The sequence below is a fragment of the Epargyreus clarus genome, unplaced genomic scaffold, assembly GCF_041222505.1.
Source record: "Epargyreus clarus isolate Ecla_fem2 unplaced genomic scaffold, WU_Ecla_fem_2.2 ptg000026l, whole genome shotgun sequence".
Lineage (NCBI taxonomy): Eukaryota > Metazoa > Arthropoda > Insecta > Lepidoptera > Hesperiidae > Epargyreus > Epargyreus clarus.
This window is the reverse complement of record NW_027332233.1, coordinates 7,058,272-7,076,600: the sequence shown is the minus strand read 5'-3', so window position 1 is coordinate 7,076,600 and position 18,329 is coordinate 7,058,272. Positions and strand designations below refer to the sequence as shown.

The 18,329-nt window shown below is 34.1% G+C and overlaps 1 protein-coding gene across 1 annotated transcript in view; it reads left to right on the top strand.

Moving 5' to 3' along the window:
• Hs3st-A (Heparan sulfate 3-O sulfotransferase-A) overlaps nt 1-6,683 on the top strand; it is a 102,928-nt gene extending 96,245 nt beyond the window's left edge. Inside the window, exons 5-9 of the mRNA XM_073087635.1 lie at nt 935-1,081; nt 3,623-3,838; nt 4,390-4,607; nt 5,046-5,203; nt 5,813-6,683. Coding sequence (XP_072943736.1) covers nt 935-1,081; nt 3,623-3,838; nt 4,390-4,607; nt 5,046-5,203; nt 5,813-6,018 — 945 coding nt within the window. The 3' untranslated portion in view covers nt 6,019-6,683. The remainder of the gene's footprint in view (nt 1-934; nt 1,082-3,622; nt 3,839-4,389; nt 4,608-5,045; nt 5,204-5,812) is intronic.
• The last annotated feature ends 11,646 nt before the right edge of the window (nt 6,684-18,329 follow it).

Below are 18,329 nucleotides of genomic sequence, written 5' to 3'. Positions count from 1 at the left end.
CCGAGTCAGCATTCAAGCAGCGGGGTGAAGTATGGTGTAGGTTTCCCAAGTTGTCAAACGTTACAATATTGGAGCCGTAAATATCACAACTGTCAATTAATTGATAGCTCTTAATTGAAAGAGCTCGTAATATATTTGTTTGACATGACGTGTAGTATCAATTATTTGAATGGTGCATGAAACATGTTCAAACGAGGCGACCACGAAGAGCTTCAAATTAATGGCATTTCAATAGAGCCATTAATTAATCAATAGCATAGTTATGTATCAAACAATGATTTTGATGTTACATTACACTTAATTGTACCAATTTAGTTCATTTTAGAACAATATAATTTTGGATTTACCTCGTATCGAACACTATATACTACCGCTTAATATATGTACTATATTTACAATACGTATATGTAATTCCAATTTGAAAATGAAAACATAATTTTCAATATCTACTGCTCTTTCAAACCAGAGTATCGCTAGTTCAAATCTTGACTAAGCATTTATTGGTCCAGATTTAACGTCTCATGTGTTGTATATATCCATAGATAATAATAATATGGTGATATGAATGTCGGAAGTGTTTAATTCTACGTTAAACTTATGACGTCATTATTTCATAGAACTTATAATACGCTCAAATCAAATTAAATCACTTTATTGTGGCACACAGGTTTAAAACTGTGTAATAGGTACTGCGCAATCATATACAATTAATACTGTTATGTGTTATTATTATCTGTATATTTATAACAAAATGAGTAATCGATCATTTAGTAACAAATCACTCTACTGTACCATTGATTAAATGTTATTATTAGTAATTATAATCCTCTGTAACTCATATGTAAGTTCCGTATCAAAACGTGTATTCGGTCACATATATCAATGTTAGTGCCATTGTCTGGAGATTTCAAAGTTCATAAGTTTATTTCCACAGGCGGCTAGCATGGCGTCGGCTGCCAGCGAAGGTCGTAAGATCCTGCAGAGCCAAGAGATCAGCAGCCGGACGATAAACCACCCTATGGCGTTGAGGAAACGACTCAAACCTCTCCGAACGCCGCGGCCCGCTCGCAGACTCCCTCAGGTATAAACTTCTTGACACATATATTTGTGCTCTGACATATGTTACCGCGAATATGCAACATAACTTGATACACAATGATTCATATGCGTTTATTTAAATTGTGTTTTGATATTTTGTTATCGATTTAAATAAAGTTAGACGTTATTTGTTCTGATAAGTGTGTATCATAATTCATCATTATAATAATGAGGGCTAATATAATATTTCAATCACGTAAACATTTCTAAGTTAAAAAAATGCTTAGATAATATAAAGCTAAGAGGTCTCTTGTAGGCACACAGCCTAAGGCATGTAGTTCACCTCCAGTTTAACATTCAAGATGATTTTTACGCCTCGAAATTTTTGGATAAAGAATTTTTACCTGAATTAATACACTAAAAATATTTTTAATCATAATTGTTTATAGTGAATAATTTTAACGCAATACCTGTTAATATGTAGTAGAAATAGTTATAAATTACGTGCAGATGAGAAAAAGTCGCATGAGAAAAAAAATTAAGTGCTAGAAGCTAAAAGTGCTTTTGATACTGCCACATGTGGGCAGTAGTGACATATGAATCTGAAATATACAATTATGATACTACTCTTCAACTAATTTGGAACGGCTTATGTAAATACTCGTAATTAGCTCTGCCGTATAGCATCATAGCCTATTTTTACCAAATTTAATTATGTCAAACCACAAAGGCAACAAAGTTCCCGCTATAAGTAACTTTAGTACAATTACAACAATACTATTATACATTAATACAATTTAAAATACAAATAGGTTGAGGTGAAGGCTACTCTACTACGTCTATGTTCAAATTTAAAGTCGTAAAGTTAAAATACAAATTTGAAAAATATTCTGTCAAATCGCTAACGTACTTGACCTGTTTGAGAAACGAGAACCCACGAGAATAGATCGGTGGCTCCGTTATTCATGTGATACAGATAAACACGTGAGCAAAGTACACGCTCAACGAATACAACAAAACGTATGAGATATTTTGAAATAGCTTCTTGGCAAATGATTTTAGTTTTAATTGATGTCTTTATAATACTGACATTCGTACTTTATATTAGTACCTGACCTGGCAAACTTTGTACTGCTTCAAAATATATGTATCAAATATATTTCATATAAAATATAGCTTATGTTACTCGTGGATAATGTAGCTTTCGAATGGTGAAAGAATTTTTAAAATCGGTCCAGTAGTTTTTGAGCCTACTCATTACAACCAAACAAACAAACAAAGTTTTCCTCTTTATAATATTATTGTAGATATTATTATAGTACAGATGAGGAAGCTAAATGAATTTGTGTGCTAGCTATTTTGTACTGATCATTATAATTAATAAAGGATTATATCTTTAGAAGGCAAATTGTTATTAAAATTGAGTCATTAAGGGGTCAAAATTCATTTCCAAATGTTTCGTGTACCTACCACACGGTGCTTTTTTTAGAATTTGGCCACCGCATGTCTCAATTAATTATCATGGCTATATTTCACACGGTTTTATTACAATTAACCGTTGTTTAATATATTTATCTCTTACCATGGATCATCGTCCTCAAAGAAGTCACCGAGAAAATATTTTATTATTTCTGCCTGGGGCGTTCGCTAGTTCATTAATTGGGCTTATCGTAACCAATTTCATCATTGTGGAGTCATTCAGAACCATCAGTAACCTGTAGACTAATGGTTCAGAATGGTTGCTCTAACATAAGGCATTCCCCTATCGATATTCTATATGTTCATTGCAGTGGTTTACTTAACATATAATATTTTTAAAATGTCGCATTACTAAAACAATTACTACAAATCGACTAAGATAGTATGATTCGACATTAATTGCTCTAGCCCTGCTTACGCTTAGCTAGTTCAATTCTGTATGAATGGCTCTAGTTCGGTTCGTCACATTCTCTCGGCTATTTTTATTCGGCTACGACGACTCCAAAAAAAGAAGCTGGACCGACTAGTTTTTTATTTGTTGAGCTAAAAAATTGAACCGGCCTTTGGTGCCACAAAAATTTTCAGTTTCATACCGCAAAGCCCCAAAAATTTTGGGAAGCTATAGTATGGAAATATAATATCACGTATTCCATATTATACCAATATTGTACAATTATTACTAAACATAACATGTAATGAAAGAAACATTTTCTATATATATTTGATAAATATAAGATTCAATTTCAAATTATGCACAGTTATACGAGTAGAATACTTACTATTTCTTCTAGACGCGTTTTGTCATAAATGTGTTCACGCCTAAACGAGGAAGGATTTTTTTTTAAATTACAGAGAATAATTTATGAAAGACGATACCCAAAAGATATTCTGCATTGGCACAATAAAATGGTGTGTAGGCCCTCTGATGTCCGTATTTACACAGAACGCCCCATTTGTAAAGAAACTTATGCACAAGCTGAATTGAAAGAAACTGGTTATTTCGCCTTAAATTTACTGTCAAAAATGAATGATTGTATTTATTTTTATTTGTTACAAATGTTTCACCTGAAAATCAATACATACCTGCTCCTTGCTTTGATCTCAGGCATTAATAGTCGGTGTCAGAAAATGCGGAACTCGAGCCCTTCTCGAGATGCTGTACCTTCATCCGATGGTTCAGAAGGCTTCCGGAGAAGTCCACTTCTTCGATCGTGACGAGAACTACGCTCTGGGCCTTGAGTGGTACCGGAGCAAAATGCCACTTTCCTTCAAGGGACAAATAACTATAGAGAAAAGCCCTAGTTACTTTGTCACGCCTGAGGTGAGTTTAATAAATAAGGTACCCTTATGATTATATTTTTGATTTTGTTGTTCATTGTAAACTTAAAGTGCTTATTGTGAATCATCCTGGTTTGAACCTTGGACCTTCAATCTAAGAGGCCGAATTTCATAGCAGTTATCACCATGCACTACAAGTTATTAAACATGCTTTTACCCGCATTTTTGCATCAAACGGCCATGCAATCCACCTTGTTGGATATGGTCATTGCTATTCCTGAAAACTCTAAATAATTCTATTTAGCATTTAAATACTACCCAAGTTCGGTCTCAGTTACTTTGCAACCTCTGAAGCCTAAGGGAGTGTTCCTTTAAGGCATTCAAATCAGAACACATTGAATGATTCTAAAAGTTTCGTGAGTGTGAGTGTAGACTTAGTTAAATGGCTCACGTAGTTGCGGTTCGACCGACCTATTCGAGACCCTTCCTGAACTCCCGTTAGTCGCACCGAGTGTGCAACAGAGACTGTTACAATTATTTCTTGATAATGCTCTGATGCAATGCAGAAACACGTAATGATTATTTGATTGCCAGGTACCAGAACGTGTTCGCGCAATGAACTCGTCAGTCCGACTGCTGCTGATCGTCCGGGAGCCGGTCACGCGCGCGATATCAGACTACACGCAACTAAGGAGCCGTGCCACTCCATCAGCACCGGCCATCGCCCAGACCGGCCACCCACCAGCAGACGCTGGGAAACCCTTCGAACATCTAGCTATATCGCCTGATGGATCCATTAACATCGCTTATAGGTATGTTTCATCCAACCTTCTACTGAATAAAATTCTATTACTGACAACGTACAGATTATATAGGTGGGTTTTGAACTCTTGAAACTTGAAGTATGAAACTTTGTTCAGGAGGTGTCTTGAAATTGTCTGGATAAAAACTATTTTTTTTCGTACATTATGTAAAATATCTCAAAACTGGGCTGAATACTCTTTTTTATGACATTTGATTTTATTTATAAAATAAATGTATTAAATAGACATTTAATTCATCTTTTACATATTTGCCTCTCTGAAACTCAAACGCGGTTCTTTGGCAATAGATATATTATGCGTTAATTGGTCCTTCTTTTAACTCATATAATCTTATGATTTATATTATATAAAGAACTTCTGAAAGAACCTTTATGCAGTTGCCTTACGAATAGTTGCATTTAGCTAAATATTATATTTTGTTCACAGGCCAATTGCTATATCATTGTACCACGCGTACCTACATCGCTGGCTAGAAGTATTCCCCCGGGAACAAATTCTGGTGGTAAATGGCGATCAGCTCATCGAAGATCCTGTGCCGCAGCTGCGTCGAATTGAGAAATTTCTTGGACTGGAGCATAAAATTGGTAAACCTTCTTTCGACTTCTTTATTAACGTCATCATCAAAATCTCCATTTTTATAATTCTTATTATCATTATTTTTGCAATCATCATTATCATTGTCGTATTCAATCCCTGTTCGAAATCCTCTAATGGGCACGGGTCAGCATTCAGGAAAAGAATAGAAGTAAATCAGCCAAGTAAATGAATGTTAATTTTTCACACTAGAACATTATACAGAACTATCATGTTCATATTCGAAATTTACACATAAGAATCCAAATTAATAGCGTGTTTTTTAGTTAATATATATTGAATTGATTATAACAACGTTTACTATGATAAAATTACTAAATACGAATATAACATATGATCTCATAATACATATGTCTAATGTTATACACGGCTGAATCTGCGGAAACTGCGGTTTACCACAAATTGATCAATACTGTCAGCTTTAGAAAGAAACGTTATATGAAATTGCTTTACCCAATTAAAATACTTAGTTGCGATGAAAATAGTTAAATCCGGTATAACAAATTTAAAATTAAATAAACCCGACACAAGTGCTACTCACGTTTGGTTCTTGTTCCGGAGACCCTTGACCTAATTACAGTACCCTACTTGTTCCTTAGGAAGGAAGAACTTCTACTTCAACGAGACAAAAGGTTTCTACTGTTTACGCAATGACACCACCGACAAATGTCTGCGCGAGACAAAGGGCCGTAAGCACCCTAGAGTGGACCCGGCGGTTGTCACGAAGCTACGAAAGTTCTTCGTGCAACACAACCAGAGGTTCTACGACCTCGTCGGCGAAGACCTCGGGTGGCCTGAGGACTGAACGCATCCGTCAATACGATTAGCACCATATCGTTGTGATCGACATATCAATGTTACATACATAACTTAAACATATCACTAGTTGTAAGTTTTTTAAAAAAATGTTTATGTATACATCTAGCTATTTTAGGGTAAGGCACCTGAGAAAGATTTGATTATTTATTTATTTATTTATTATAGTTACATTAATTATAATCTATCATAGGTAAATGTTTTGGAGTGATGATACGGAATTATTATTAGCTATGTATTTTAGTGATGGCGTTGGTTTATTTAAAATTATTCTTATTCTCGTTAAGTATTTAAATTCCTTTGAAAATCTATGGGCAGTGTCTAAGAATGGGAACAAGAGTAACAAATAAAGAAAGTCGGGTGGTATTTTAGTTGGTAGTTGAATTTTTTTACGTGTTTTATACAGTCTACTAATAGAAATAATCTACAGGCACCTATCATTGTACTGATTCAATAAACCGACCCACTGCAACCCTGAGCAATATATTTTTATATATAATTAAGTATTATGTGCAAACTTATACAAAGTTGATTAGATATACAGTAAATTTACCTATTTGTGATCGTTTGGTTTTTATATCGAATTATTTTATAGTCGTAAGCTAACTAAATGTAATTGGAGTAATATTAATTCGACGAATGAATGTTGTATGTACAATTGTACATTTTCGCTTTTCCCTTTAGATGTTGTCATATGTGCAGTGTGTCTCGATGTGTTTACGTTGTAGTGGATGTGATTTTCCGATCTTAGATAAATCTTATTGTCCAAATTCGAAAGTGGTGTTTGAAATTTTAAAGTTCGTAGCGTAATTGAATCTTCTTTAGATGATTATGAGCGATTAGGCTATTCCATACTAAATCTGTGTCTATGATATCTATCTATCTAAGTCTCTTTCTCGAACTTTCTGAATCCTTATTGATGTGTGTGGTTCACGCTGTAGTACTCATTCACGCGGATAAAGTTTATAATTTCGACTTAAATGAAAATCGACAAACATTCGACGCGGGTAGAAGTATTTCTATTTAAGTGTAACGTCCAAGACTGAAGAGTTAGTTGAATAAGTCTAAGTAATACCTATTTAGCATAAAATGTCCATAGGTAATACGAGACGGAGAGAACCTGAGACCCTCAGTTAGTAACGTAAGACCGAAGGCACTTGGGACTCGGTAGTTGATAATTTGGTTGTAGACAATTTGCTTCTAAATCCAAATTTCAAAATCAACGAATATTTATATGTTTTGTAATTCCAAATTTAAATGGCATATAAATAAGCACACGCACGTGAAATATACGATAATATATAATACTAATGTGATTAAAATCTACAGATTTAGTGATAGATTGTACCTACTTACGAATTGAGCGTACTCGCTATTTGTAGTCACATGTTATTAAAGTTACTTCGATTTAATACAAGCTGAAAATAGTGCACAATATCAATTTTACTTGTATTTTGTACGTTTATTTTTAAATGTATATATTTTAGAGACTATTATTACTACCTAAGTATTACCTACGTTAGTGTATTTTTAAGATCTTTACTGTTGTATTTTATTTTTAAATACTTAATTTCTTTTAATTTAACCAGATTAACTGAAAACGCTATGACACATTAGAATACGGAATATCAGTTTGGGTAGTATATGGCCATTTTTTTATTTATTATATTAACGATTTTTGACACAATTGTTTGGAAGAACTAAAGCAAACAAACATGCATTTTAACTTATTTTATTTAGTTACTAAAATCGATATAAAGTAATATATACGGACGATCACATACTTGATAAAAAGTGAAACGTAATTTTGTCCCTCCATACCATGCTAAGACTTTTTTTACGGTTTCGTACATAAAGGGTAAAAACGGAAACGTATTACAAAGTCTGGCCGATATAACAAGAAATATTAAAAAAGGTATATATAAAGGGGGTAACTATAATAGGCAGATACTTAGAATTTTTACAATGATTGTACTTTTGGAAAATTTTGGGGTACAAAAACCTCCGTATGGAAATTCGACTTGGCCGAATATTTAGGCAGGCTATAAGACAAGTAAGAAAATATCTTGCTACGAGTAGAGTAGGCAACGCGGATATTACCGACATAATTTCGTACTTGTATATTAGGTTCGAAAGTGGTAGAATCATTTATGGTTCAACACTGGAACGCACTACCGCCACACTTATTTCTACCAATTAACAGACTATTAAGCGCTGTTGCGTTCTAATTTGATGATTGTGGTAAGGGAGACACACTTATCCGAAGTGTTCTAACACCACAGGAGTAGCGATGCATCTGCGGCCAACCTCAGGTAGGAGTTTAATCTGATTAAAGACATCTACGAACAGCAGTACCAGGTGGACTGCATGTCCATTTTCTACTTACCTATACATATAAATAAAATTTGAGTATCTGTTTTTAACATTGAAATAACCGCATGCATATGAAATACGCAAAACGCGGGGCACACCTAGTATGTTATAAAAAAGGTTATATTATAAAATAACGAAGTAACTTCAACAACATGTGACAGAACAAGAATATCAAACATATCTAAAATGATAATTATGGTTAAGTTTTTTAATATAAATTAGAATTCTAAATTAAGTTATATCTTTTTAATGTTAAGAATATGTCTTTATTTATTTAGATCTAAATCACTAGTAATAGATAATTTTAATCACTGTTAAATGTTGTGCACAGTCATAAGTAGTATCTCATTAGGGCAATAATTTTTATAGTATATTATTATTTATATATGTATAAAATCCGTATATTCTATGTTGTTATTATACTGTTTACTTCGATTATTTAAATTCTATTCATTATTAATAATGTATCATAATTAATTACATCAAAATATTTTCGATCTGTATAAATGTAAACACTATACTAAATTTATTTACTAAGTTGAAATTTATGCACTAATACAATTTTACAAAGTATTACTTAAATCTTAACATTCCATTTGTCTGTAAATATCTTCTGAAATTCCTTTTAATACCTAAGTTAATTGTACGTCTTCAATAAATTAATATCAAGTAACAATGTGTATTATTTCTTTAAACCTTACTATCCCTTTGTAGCTAACCTAACTCCGTAATTTTGAAGGAAAAATAAGTACCAAAAGGTGAATTTGATTAAAGCCAATACTATATACCAAGACACAGTTCCTGTTACCAAACTTAATACAATTACGAAATAAGTGAGTAAGTAATATACAAATGTACTTAAAATATTATTAATATAGCTCTGAAACAAACAGTATCAAAAGTCAACATTCATAGCAATTAAAACGATAATACTCGTAGTTGCAGCTAGAGGGCATTGAATGACTAACGACGAATTTTAAAAAGTTGAAACAAGGACTTGTTAAACCAAGACCACTACCAAACCAAACAAAACCAACCAAAGACCACTATACAAAACATACAATAAACATAGTTGCCTATACTAGATAGATATCGGAAATCATTTAGGAGACAAATCAATCTGAACCCGAGACGGCGCCATTACCACTGGCTGCATCAATCACTGGTCTGTAATCTTCTCCCCGCATCAACGACGCAAGCAAATGGAGGTTACGACCTCTCAAATTGATCCACATAACACTCCAGGAAAACCCAGGACACATCACGTCACACAATGTAAATAGCCTATTACAAAGAGCGCACAAGAAAATAAATTTCACGAAATATCTTTATGACGGGTACCAGAATACATCTTAAGCGACCATGCCTGGAAGCGACGTCGGAAATTCAAATGGAGGTTCACTTTCCTGTTTCCTGAGTATGACAAGGAGCCTGGTGCCTGCAGGCACGAGTTATGACACAGGTTTTTATCCTACATTCGTCCCTGGTTTTACCCCTGGAATAGGATTCTAGTGCTCCACAAAGCCCCAGGACAAAAGGTCGCGGAGCAAATCTGGCAGTATGTGAATTCCTTCCTCTCAAGTTTTTGTTTTGAACATTTTGCTTTGAGAATTGTGCCACATGACTTTTACTAATTGGGGGGTTTTTGAACTCGTTAAGCGTACGAAAATGTAGCTTTACAATTTGTTAAAGAAAGAAGAAGAAGATTGAATTGCAAAGAAGTCTCTGACAGTAATTATTTACGCCTGTCGACGGACATCTATAACCGATTCCATCAAGACTATGGGTTCTATCTGAAGTCGATTACACAGGTGTTGCAATGTGATATGTACTAAGATGGCAGCCTCATATGTAAGTAAGTATGACAGTCGGCATCAACACTCTTCAACCGAAGCGCAAGAACTGCTTCATGTTTAAAATTGTTATAGTGCTTTCTGGTACTGTCGTTCAACCTTTTTGGTTATGTGTTTAAGGTTTGTGCAAGAAAATAAATATTATAAGCTGTGAAACGTGCAAAACGGAACTGAACACTACGAGTGTTTATTGAAGTTTTGATTGAATTTCCTACACGATTACCTACGTTCTGTGAGTATGGAAGGCAATAGTTTAGAATTCGTATACAAGAATTTTCAAGTGCACACTAAGTCTTATGTTTTAGGAATGGAATTGAAATCCACTGAATCGGCTTACACTCGCGAAATTCTCAAGGTTTGACAGAGCTCGAATATTTTACTAAATAAAATACGTACATACAGTAAAGAGATGTAATTTTGTAGGATTATAAGCATAAAGGTTAAATATCCAGCAATTAGTATAAATTACTGCTTTACTTAGGTTAAGTATTAATTATTACATAATGGTTTTAAAACGGCCTAAAGATAAAATTAAATATTAAACGTACTTATAATGTTACCTTATGGGTAGGTACAGTAGTAATATAAAAAGGCGGTAGAAATCTTTTTCATCTGTCCGTGGCTGCAAAACTGCCTTGCTTTTGCTGCCTTGTTTTTGCGTCATGACAGTTTCATTTACGTTACTGTGTTGTGTGCAGGATGTGGTAGAATAGACTTATTTACAGTGTTCATAGTTAAGTAACGCCTGGAATTAACTTCAAGTTCAAATCCTTTTCTACTTGACAATAAAAGTTCATAGGCAGCAGCATTTTATATATCGCTAATCTTCATTATATAAATAGATCACGCCTGCCAATATTATTCTCAACATTGATTAGTGATTAGCTTGATTACAAAGCGCTGTGGTACCTATAAAAGATTTAACGATGCATAATTTCAATTTTGACGTTAAAAATCTTCCAAAAGTGTATTGATTTTATAACAATGTATGCCTTATAAAGCAAGAAATGTGAGGTAAGTCAGATTTTTTATAAATCTTATTTTTAAACAAAATTATAGAAAGGTGGTCTAAAACAAAGATATGGACATAATCATATACCACGAATACCGCGCGCGTATACCACGAATATATAAACACCTAGATCTAAAAATCAAATTAATCATTTAGCTTTGCTTGGCCGGTCGAACCCGGAAACCTGTCAGACCGCTATGGTGACCGTGCCACTCGGGTCAAACAGGAGAACCCATGGTGCCGAACCCATGTCAGATTTCAAAACGCCCATAAACTTTCCAAACGGCCTTACAATTTACCCCATAACAACCGGAACGGCTTAACGTATACGAGATACGAATGGAATATAATCAGAAGCTATTATATTATTCAAACGATACAGTTCTATTCAAAATGCCGGGCGGAGAGGACATTATGTCATTATGCAACACGGGGTGTCCGCATACAATATTCATCATTCCCCGCCTTCTAATGAGACAATGTATTCTAGGTTTACGTTCCTCTAACCAAATCTAAGTTATGAGCGAGTTAACGAATCGAGCGAAATGTTATCATAACGAAAACCTTGTTATCATATCAATACCTTGTTTTGACAGTTGACACATATTTAACGTTAGTACGAGTAGTATGATCTGTGGAAGAGTTTGTTTTGGAAAATATGAATATTAGTTAGTAATGAGAACACAAAAGCTAATATAAAGCTTTCTGAGAAAAAATGATTAATTTATACTTTGTCTGTAAAGTATATTTATTCTATCTTATAGGTATATTTAATTATAATTAGAAATCACATACCAAACAATAGATTTAAAAGCAACTGAATAAAGTGATTTCATAAAAAAGGCAGTAATAACACTAGTGTTCGATCAACGCTACTGCAGTTAATTATAGACTAAAGTATTACTCTGTATTTAACGCCCCTAGGGCTCATTATTAGTTAAGGTTTAAATGTTACGTAGAACAGCAAATGAACAATCCACATGTGAATTGTAATGTAAAATCATTTGTTGATGTCAATGATGTTACACTGTTATTACTTATAAGATAAATGAAGATATGAGCGCATTTTTTTCTTTATACAAACAATGACTTGATTAAATCAGCGTTATAACTCAAATACATATTTAAACAAAGTGTTTATAAGCAAGAAATGGACATGCAGTGCGCATGTTCACCAGTATGTACCTATTAGTCAAATCGAATAATTTACTAGCGGTCTGAATCCCGCGATAAAACGGGCTGTCTTCGCAGCGAACATGCCCGGAATTCAGGCCGCGTGCGACCGGGATTATTACGACATCCTTTGTCCCATGCGTTTGAATGTCCAATATTTACACGATTTTTATCGAGACTGCATGCAAATGTGTTCACGCGTCGCTTCTTTATAAAGTGCTTGCGATATGTTGAAATTAATCAAACTGCATTTATGATTTTTTAGTCCCGCATTGTATGTAATATTTAAAGAACTGATAAAATAACCAATCAGCAGCGAACATGCCCGGAGTTCAGGCCGCGTGCGACCGGGATTATTACGACATCCTTTGATTTTATTGAGATTCTGTATGCATATAATCACGCGTCGTTTCTTTCTAAAGTTGTTCTTTACAATATGTGTTTAAATTAATAAAATTGTTGTTCCCGTATTCTATGTAATTTTTAAAGAACTGTTATAACCATACTAAGCACGCCCGGAACACTGGACGCGTGCCCATATGCCTAGTATTTTATAAGCTCACGCGCCGTTTATAATATAAAGTACGTCTATATGTTCAAATTATTAAAAGTATATAGGTACACATTAAAAAATGTGCAGGCTTTTTTGCCGAGGATCTAAAAACGGGCAACCCAAAAAAACAACCAACCTAGCATCTATATGCTAGGTTGGGTCACACGAGTTGTACCAGTACAAAAGAATAATTTCGGTTCAGATGTAAGTGACTACAGACCGGTGGCTGTATTATCAGTGTTCGGCAAATTGTTTGAGTCAGTATTGCATCAGTTGATAAGTGTCCAGGTTGAAAGTCAATTATCAGATGCGCAACATGGCTTTAGAGTCGGTTGTTCCACGACTAGTAATTTATTATCTTTTTACTCATACACTGCTAAGGCAGTTGATGAAGGTTGCCAGGTTGACACTGCATATTTTGATTTTCGGAAGGCGTTTGATACGGTTGAAAACGACATCCTTCTCCGTAAGTTTTCTGCTGCCGGATTTACTCCTGCCTTACTAAGTTTTTTCTCCTGCTACCTCCGAAACCGGAGGCAGTATGTGCAGTACAATGGATTTATCTCTGAACCGTATTATACGTTTTCCGGAATAAGCCAGGGTTCGAATTTGGGTCCTTTGGCATTTTTAATTTTTATAAACGATTTGCCGGACACAGTTAGTACGGCTCGCTGTCTGTTATTTGCAGATGATCTGAAATTATTTTTTAAAGTCAGAAGTGCATCTGACTGTATTGTGTTGCAAAAAGACATACAAAATATCAGCAAATGGAGTGAACGTAACAAGTTAATGTTTAACGAAGCTAAGTGTTCTGTAATGTCTTATACTCGGGCCCATAATCCTATTGAATACAAATATCAGTTAGGTGAGGTAGTCCTAGAAAGAAAGGTAGCAGTCAAGGACTTAGGTGTGCTAATGCGTAGTAACCTAAGCTTTGCTGATCATATTACTGCGGTAACTACCAAAGCCTATAGGTCACTAGGATTCGTACTGAGACAAGCTAAAGATCTGGAGAACGAGAAGGCGATGAAAATGTTATACAACAGCTTTGTAAGAAGTTTGTTAGAATCGAACGCAGTTATCTGGAGTCCACATGAATATAAATACAAATACATGTTGGAAAAACTCCAAAATAAATTTTTAAGGTGGCTGTACCGTAATAAGTATGGTTACTTTGTAGGCTTTCCATACGTATATCCAAGTTTATTCTTACTTGGCATGTTAGGTTATGATTCCCTCGCAGTTAGACGTGATATTTCATTGATTGATTATTTTTATAGATTATTAAGGGGTAATATATTTAATCCATTAGTGCTTGAATTAATTTCGCTAAATGTTCCTAATATAAATAATCGTGTGCGTCGGGGTAAATTATTCGCCGTTCCGGGGTGCAGATTGGTGTTAGTCAGTGAGTCGCCGTTAATTCGCGCGTTGACATTGCTTAATGGTGTCCTGACTTCGGATACCAGCATTGACCTGTTTTACACGGCACCTGCTGTATGTCGTAGAACAGCTAGCGCCTATGTTCAATCACTTGCTAATAAAACTAATTGAACGCATTAGGTTAAGAAAATCTGTAATGTTTAGTTAGTATTTCGATGTAAAAAAATGTAAATAAATAAATAAATAAATAAATAAATAAATAAATAAATAAATAAATAAATTTATTTATTTATTTATTTATTTTATTTATGCACACATAGATAATTAATAAAAAAACTTATAAATAGAATATCGTGCAAAGGTGTTTTATTTCTATATATTGTTTTATTTCTATAAATACAAGCATGCGGCAAAGTAGGCAGCGACGCTAACGGTGACGCTGATGTCGATTTTTCTGCACATTAGACCATATACAATACACGGTCCCACCTTTACTTGTAACGATTAAGCTTCTACAAAATTATACCACCTTTTCAAAGGGTTACCTATTAGTAAAATGTGAATAATTTATTAGCGGCTGAATCACCCTGCAGATAAGGCGGCGGGAATTCAGGTCGCATCTCCGCCGGGATTATTATGACCCGAGTTGAGTGCGATGTCCTTTGTCCTTACCGTGTTTGATCGCGAATATACTCAATAAGGATTCAATGTGTGATGTAAAATGCCATCAAAATATATACATATCGAAATGAGATTCTTATTTTTATAAGATTACTTAAAACAGCGATTGAGTTATAATTTTAAAAAATATCTATCTAAATATATTAATGTAATAGAATACAATAATAGATTAGATTAATCGATTGAATTTTACGATGTTATTTACTTACTACTATTTATATAATCTAGAAGAGCATGCAGTCTACCTCATGGTAAGTGGTCACTGCCGCCCATGGACACCTGTCTATCTGAGGTCGGCCACAGATGCGCTGCTGGCCGTGAGGATTAAACAAGACGAACCAGAACACAGCAGTGCTTAACACTATTATGAGGCAGAAATAGATTTGGCGGTGGTGCGCTGGAGTCAAACCACATAGGGTTCACCCACCTTTAAAAACTTTACCGATATAAAGGTATAATTTTCATAACAAAAACGCTAATGTTAACTTCAATATGTGTATCTAAAGGAACCTTAATAGGGCATTGTTGCATGTACCAAAATCGATATGCTATTAACTTTTCAAAGGCCGATACTTCTACAAAGAATAATTGAATTATCTATCAGGTGGTATGTGCTTCGGTGTAACTAAGCCGTTATCAAAATAGTAGTTTTAGTCCGCGACTCCACGTTTTTTTGTAAAAGAATTTTCCGTAGTCTTTGTCGGTATTGTAATTCCTCAGAATGAAGTACAAGTGGCCGTATGAAAATATATTATTAAATAAAATTTAAATTGTTTTGCCAAACCCTTAAAACAGCAACGTAAACACTATGACATGTGTATCTTCTATGAATAAATAACACATAGTCTGACCGCTCATTGGCTACTATCACCTGAGCTACCGATAATCTATGCCCTTCAATCTTTGGTAATATTTTTGATAGATTGAGTATTGATAACGGACGATAGCGATTATGTATACGTTACTGCGAGTGTCAAAACAATTGTCAAACTGCTTGGCTATTATTTAATCGCTTAAGCATCAGGCGCGTTAATACTAGTACAGACTTTTTGAATGATATAATTTTGAATTTTTGAATAATCTCGTCTCTGCTCAAGCAACAAACTGGAAATCCGAGCGGCAGCTGCTTAACCAGTAGCTTAAGCGGCGAGTTTGCAGCTTTAGCAACTAACTATCGCTCAAGCTATAAAATGAGAAATCAATGGACGGTTAGTCTTAGTGTAACGTTTCCTAAAAAAATCTATACACTCCAAGAAATATAAACGTAAAGACAGACAGACAAACACACGATTTTCTGTGTTTTTACACGTATTGTATCGTGCACAATGTGGAGAGTAATAACATTTTATTAATTCACACATGCGTTCAAAAAGCTCTAGAGAATTAACTTTTGAACTAGCAAAAGTAATTTCAGCCAATACTGCAGTACCTATTATTGAGTCCGAACTCAACTTTCTAATCCAATTGCCGTATACACATAAATATAAATGCAATAGTGGTGCTTTATTTTTTGGATTTTAATCGATTAGTAGCATTGATGGTATGCGATCACAGGCTATTACATACATATGTATTAATATAATCTTGTCATCCACATAATTAACCGAACAGGAAAGCAGTCCTTCGGGCACAGATGCGTTACTCACATTGAGAACTAAATTCAAACGTCTCTAGTTATGTTCGTGATCATCGGCGACGGTCGGCGACTGTTACCATCTGTCATCAGCGACCGTCGCTATTGTGGTTAGCGACCAAGCGCTTGTGGTAATGATCATCAACATGAACTGTCGCTCGTATATCACCAACTTAACTTTCTGCTTAACCATATCGAATTTGCGCTGAATACAACCGACTATACAATATAGATAAGGAATTCGACATTTACTTTGATACATTATCTTCTTTAAAAAATAAAATTTTAGCAAATAAGTAGCACTTATCATCATCATCAGCAACCCATTACTGTCCCACTACTTATATCAGTAGAACTTATATCATAGTTAAATGGCACGGATCGAAACTAGTGGGCAACAGTTGCGGTTGTTTCATTATTACCATGCTCAGTCAGCATTATAATGGTTGCGTATGGTTCGATTTGTTCCATACAAATTAAAAATACAGACTAATATAATATAAACGTTGTTCATGCCATAATTGGCACTCATACGAACCTTATATTATTAATACTACTATAGTGTACTTCTAAGTACTATATAATGTATTGTGTGTGTTGCTGTTGGCATGTAAATAAATAAATATCCTTCAAACTAGAATATAGCCGAGCTTACATTATATTACCTATAAGTAAATAAGTGGAGCTGTGAAGGGTGCTTGAACATTTATATATTTATTCAACAAGCACTTGAATATTAACTTTGGAGCTGAAGGTTCTCAATCAATGTTGCTTTATTAGGTCAGCTCTTGAGTCTTAAAAATCTGATAGGTACGAAGGTCTGTAAATATTTAAAAGCGAAGCCTTACATTCATTTACATATTTTTTCAAAGCTTCGCTTTACTTTTAAACGAGTTTTCAATCAGTTGCAGTTATTAGGTCAGCGTTCGACTTCCTACAAATATACAAATAAATACGCTCATATTCAGAATTCAGAAGTGAATGAGAACAATTTTAGAGCAGATCGGGGATTTACTATAGTTCTTTCGTTCAATATTTTATACTACAAATGAAAGAATATTCAATATCCCTTACTATGTAATTAAAATAAAGTGTAAAAACTAATCGTTGGACAAAAGTACTCAGTTTTCATCAAAACTAGTAATTATTTATAATTAATTCACTAAGTAAATATAATAAGTTTTGTTTTACACCTAATGAAATATACATTTTCAACCATCAAGTGTTATTGTGGCTGATATCATACAGGGATATAAAATAATAAATAAAGGGGATCCTCCTACAATAATTAACCTAATTATTTCAACGTTTATGTTTATCCATATTTTTTTAATACTTACAAATAATTAAAATTGGCTAAGTATTTGAACCAATGTTACGCAAAGGATCTTAAATTGAACGAAAAAATTTTTTTGGTAAAAGCATAACACAAATAATTATGTATACTTGTATAGAACTCTTAGTACGCGAATTCAATGTACAGTTCACCCTTTTTTAAATTAATGGTGTTAATTACGACGCAAGCATGGACATTTTCGAAATACGCTCAAAATAAACTACTATCTCGATAAAAGTAAATCTATTAAAGTGATTACACTTGGCACGATTAAAACAGTTTTAGCCAACGTAGAGTCTGCGG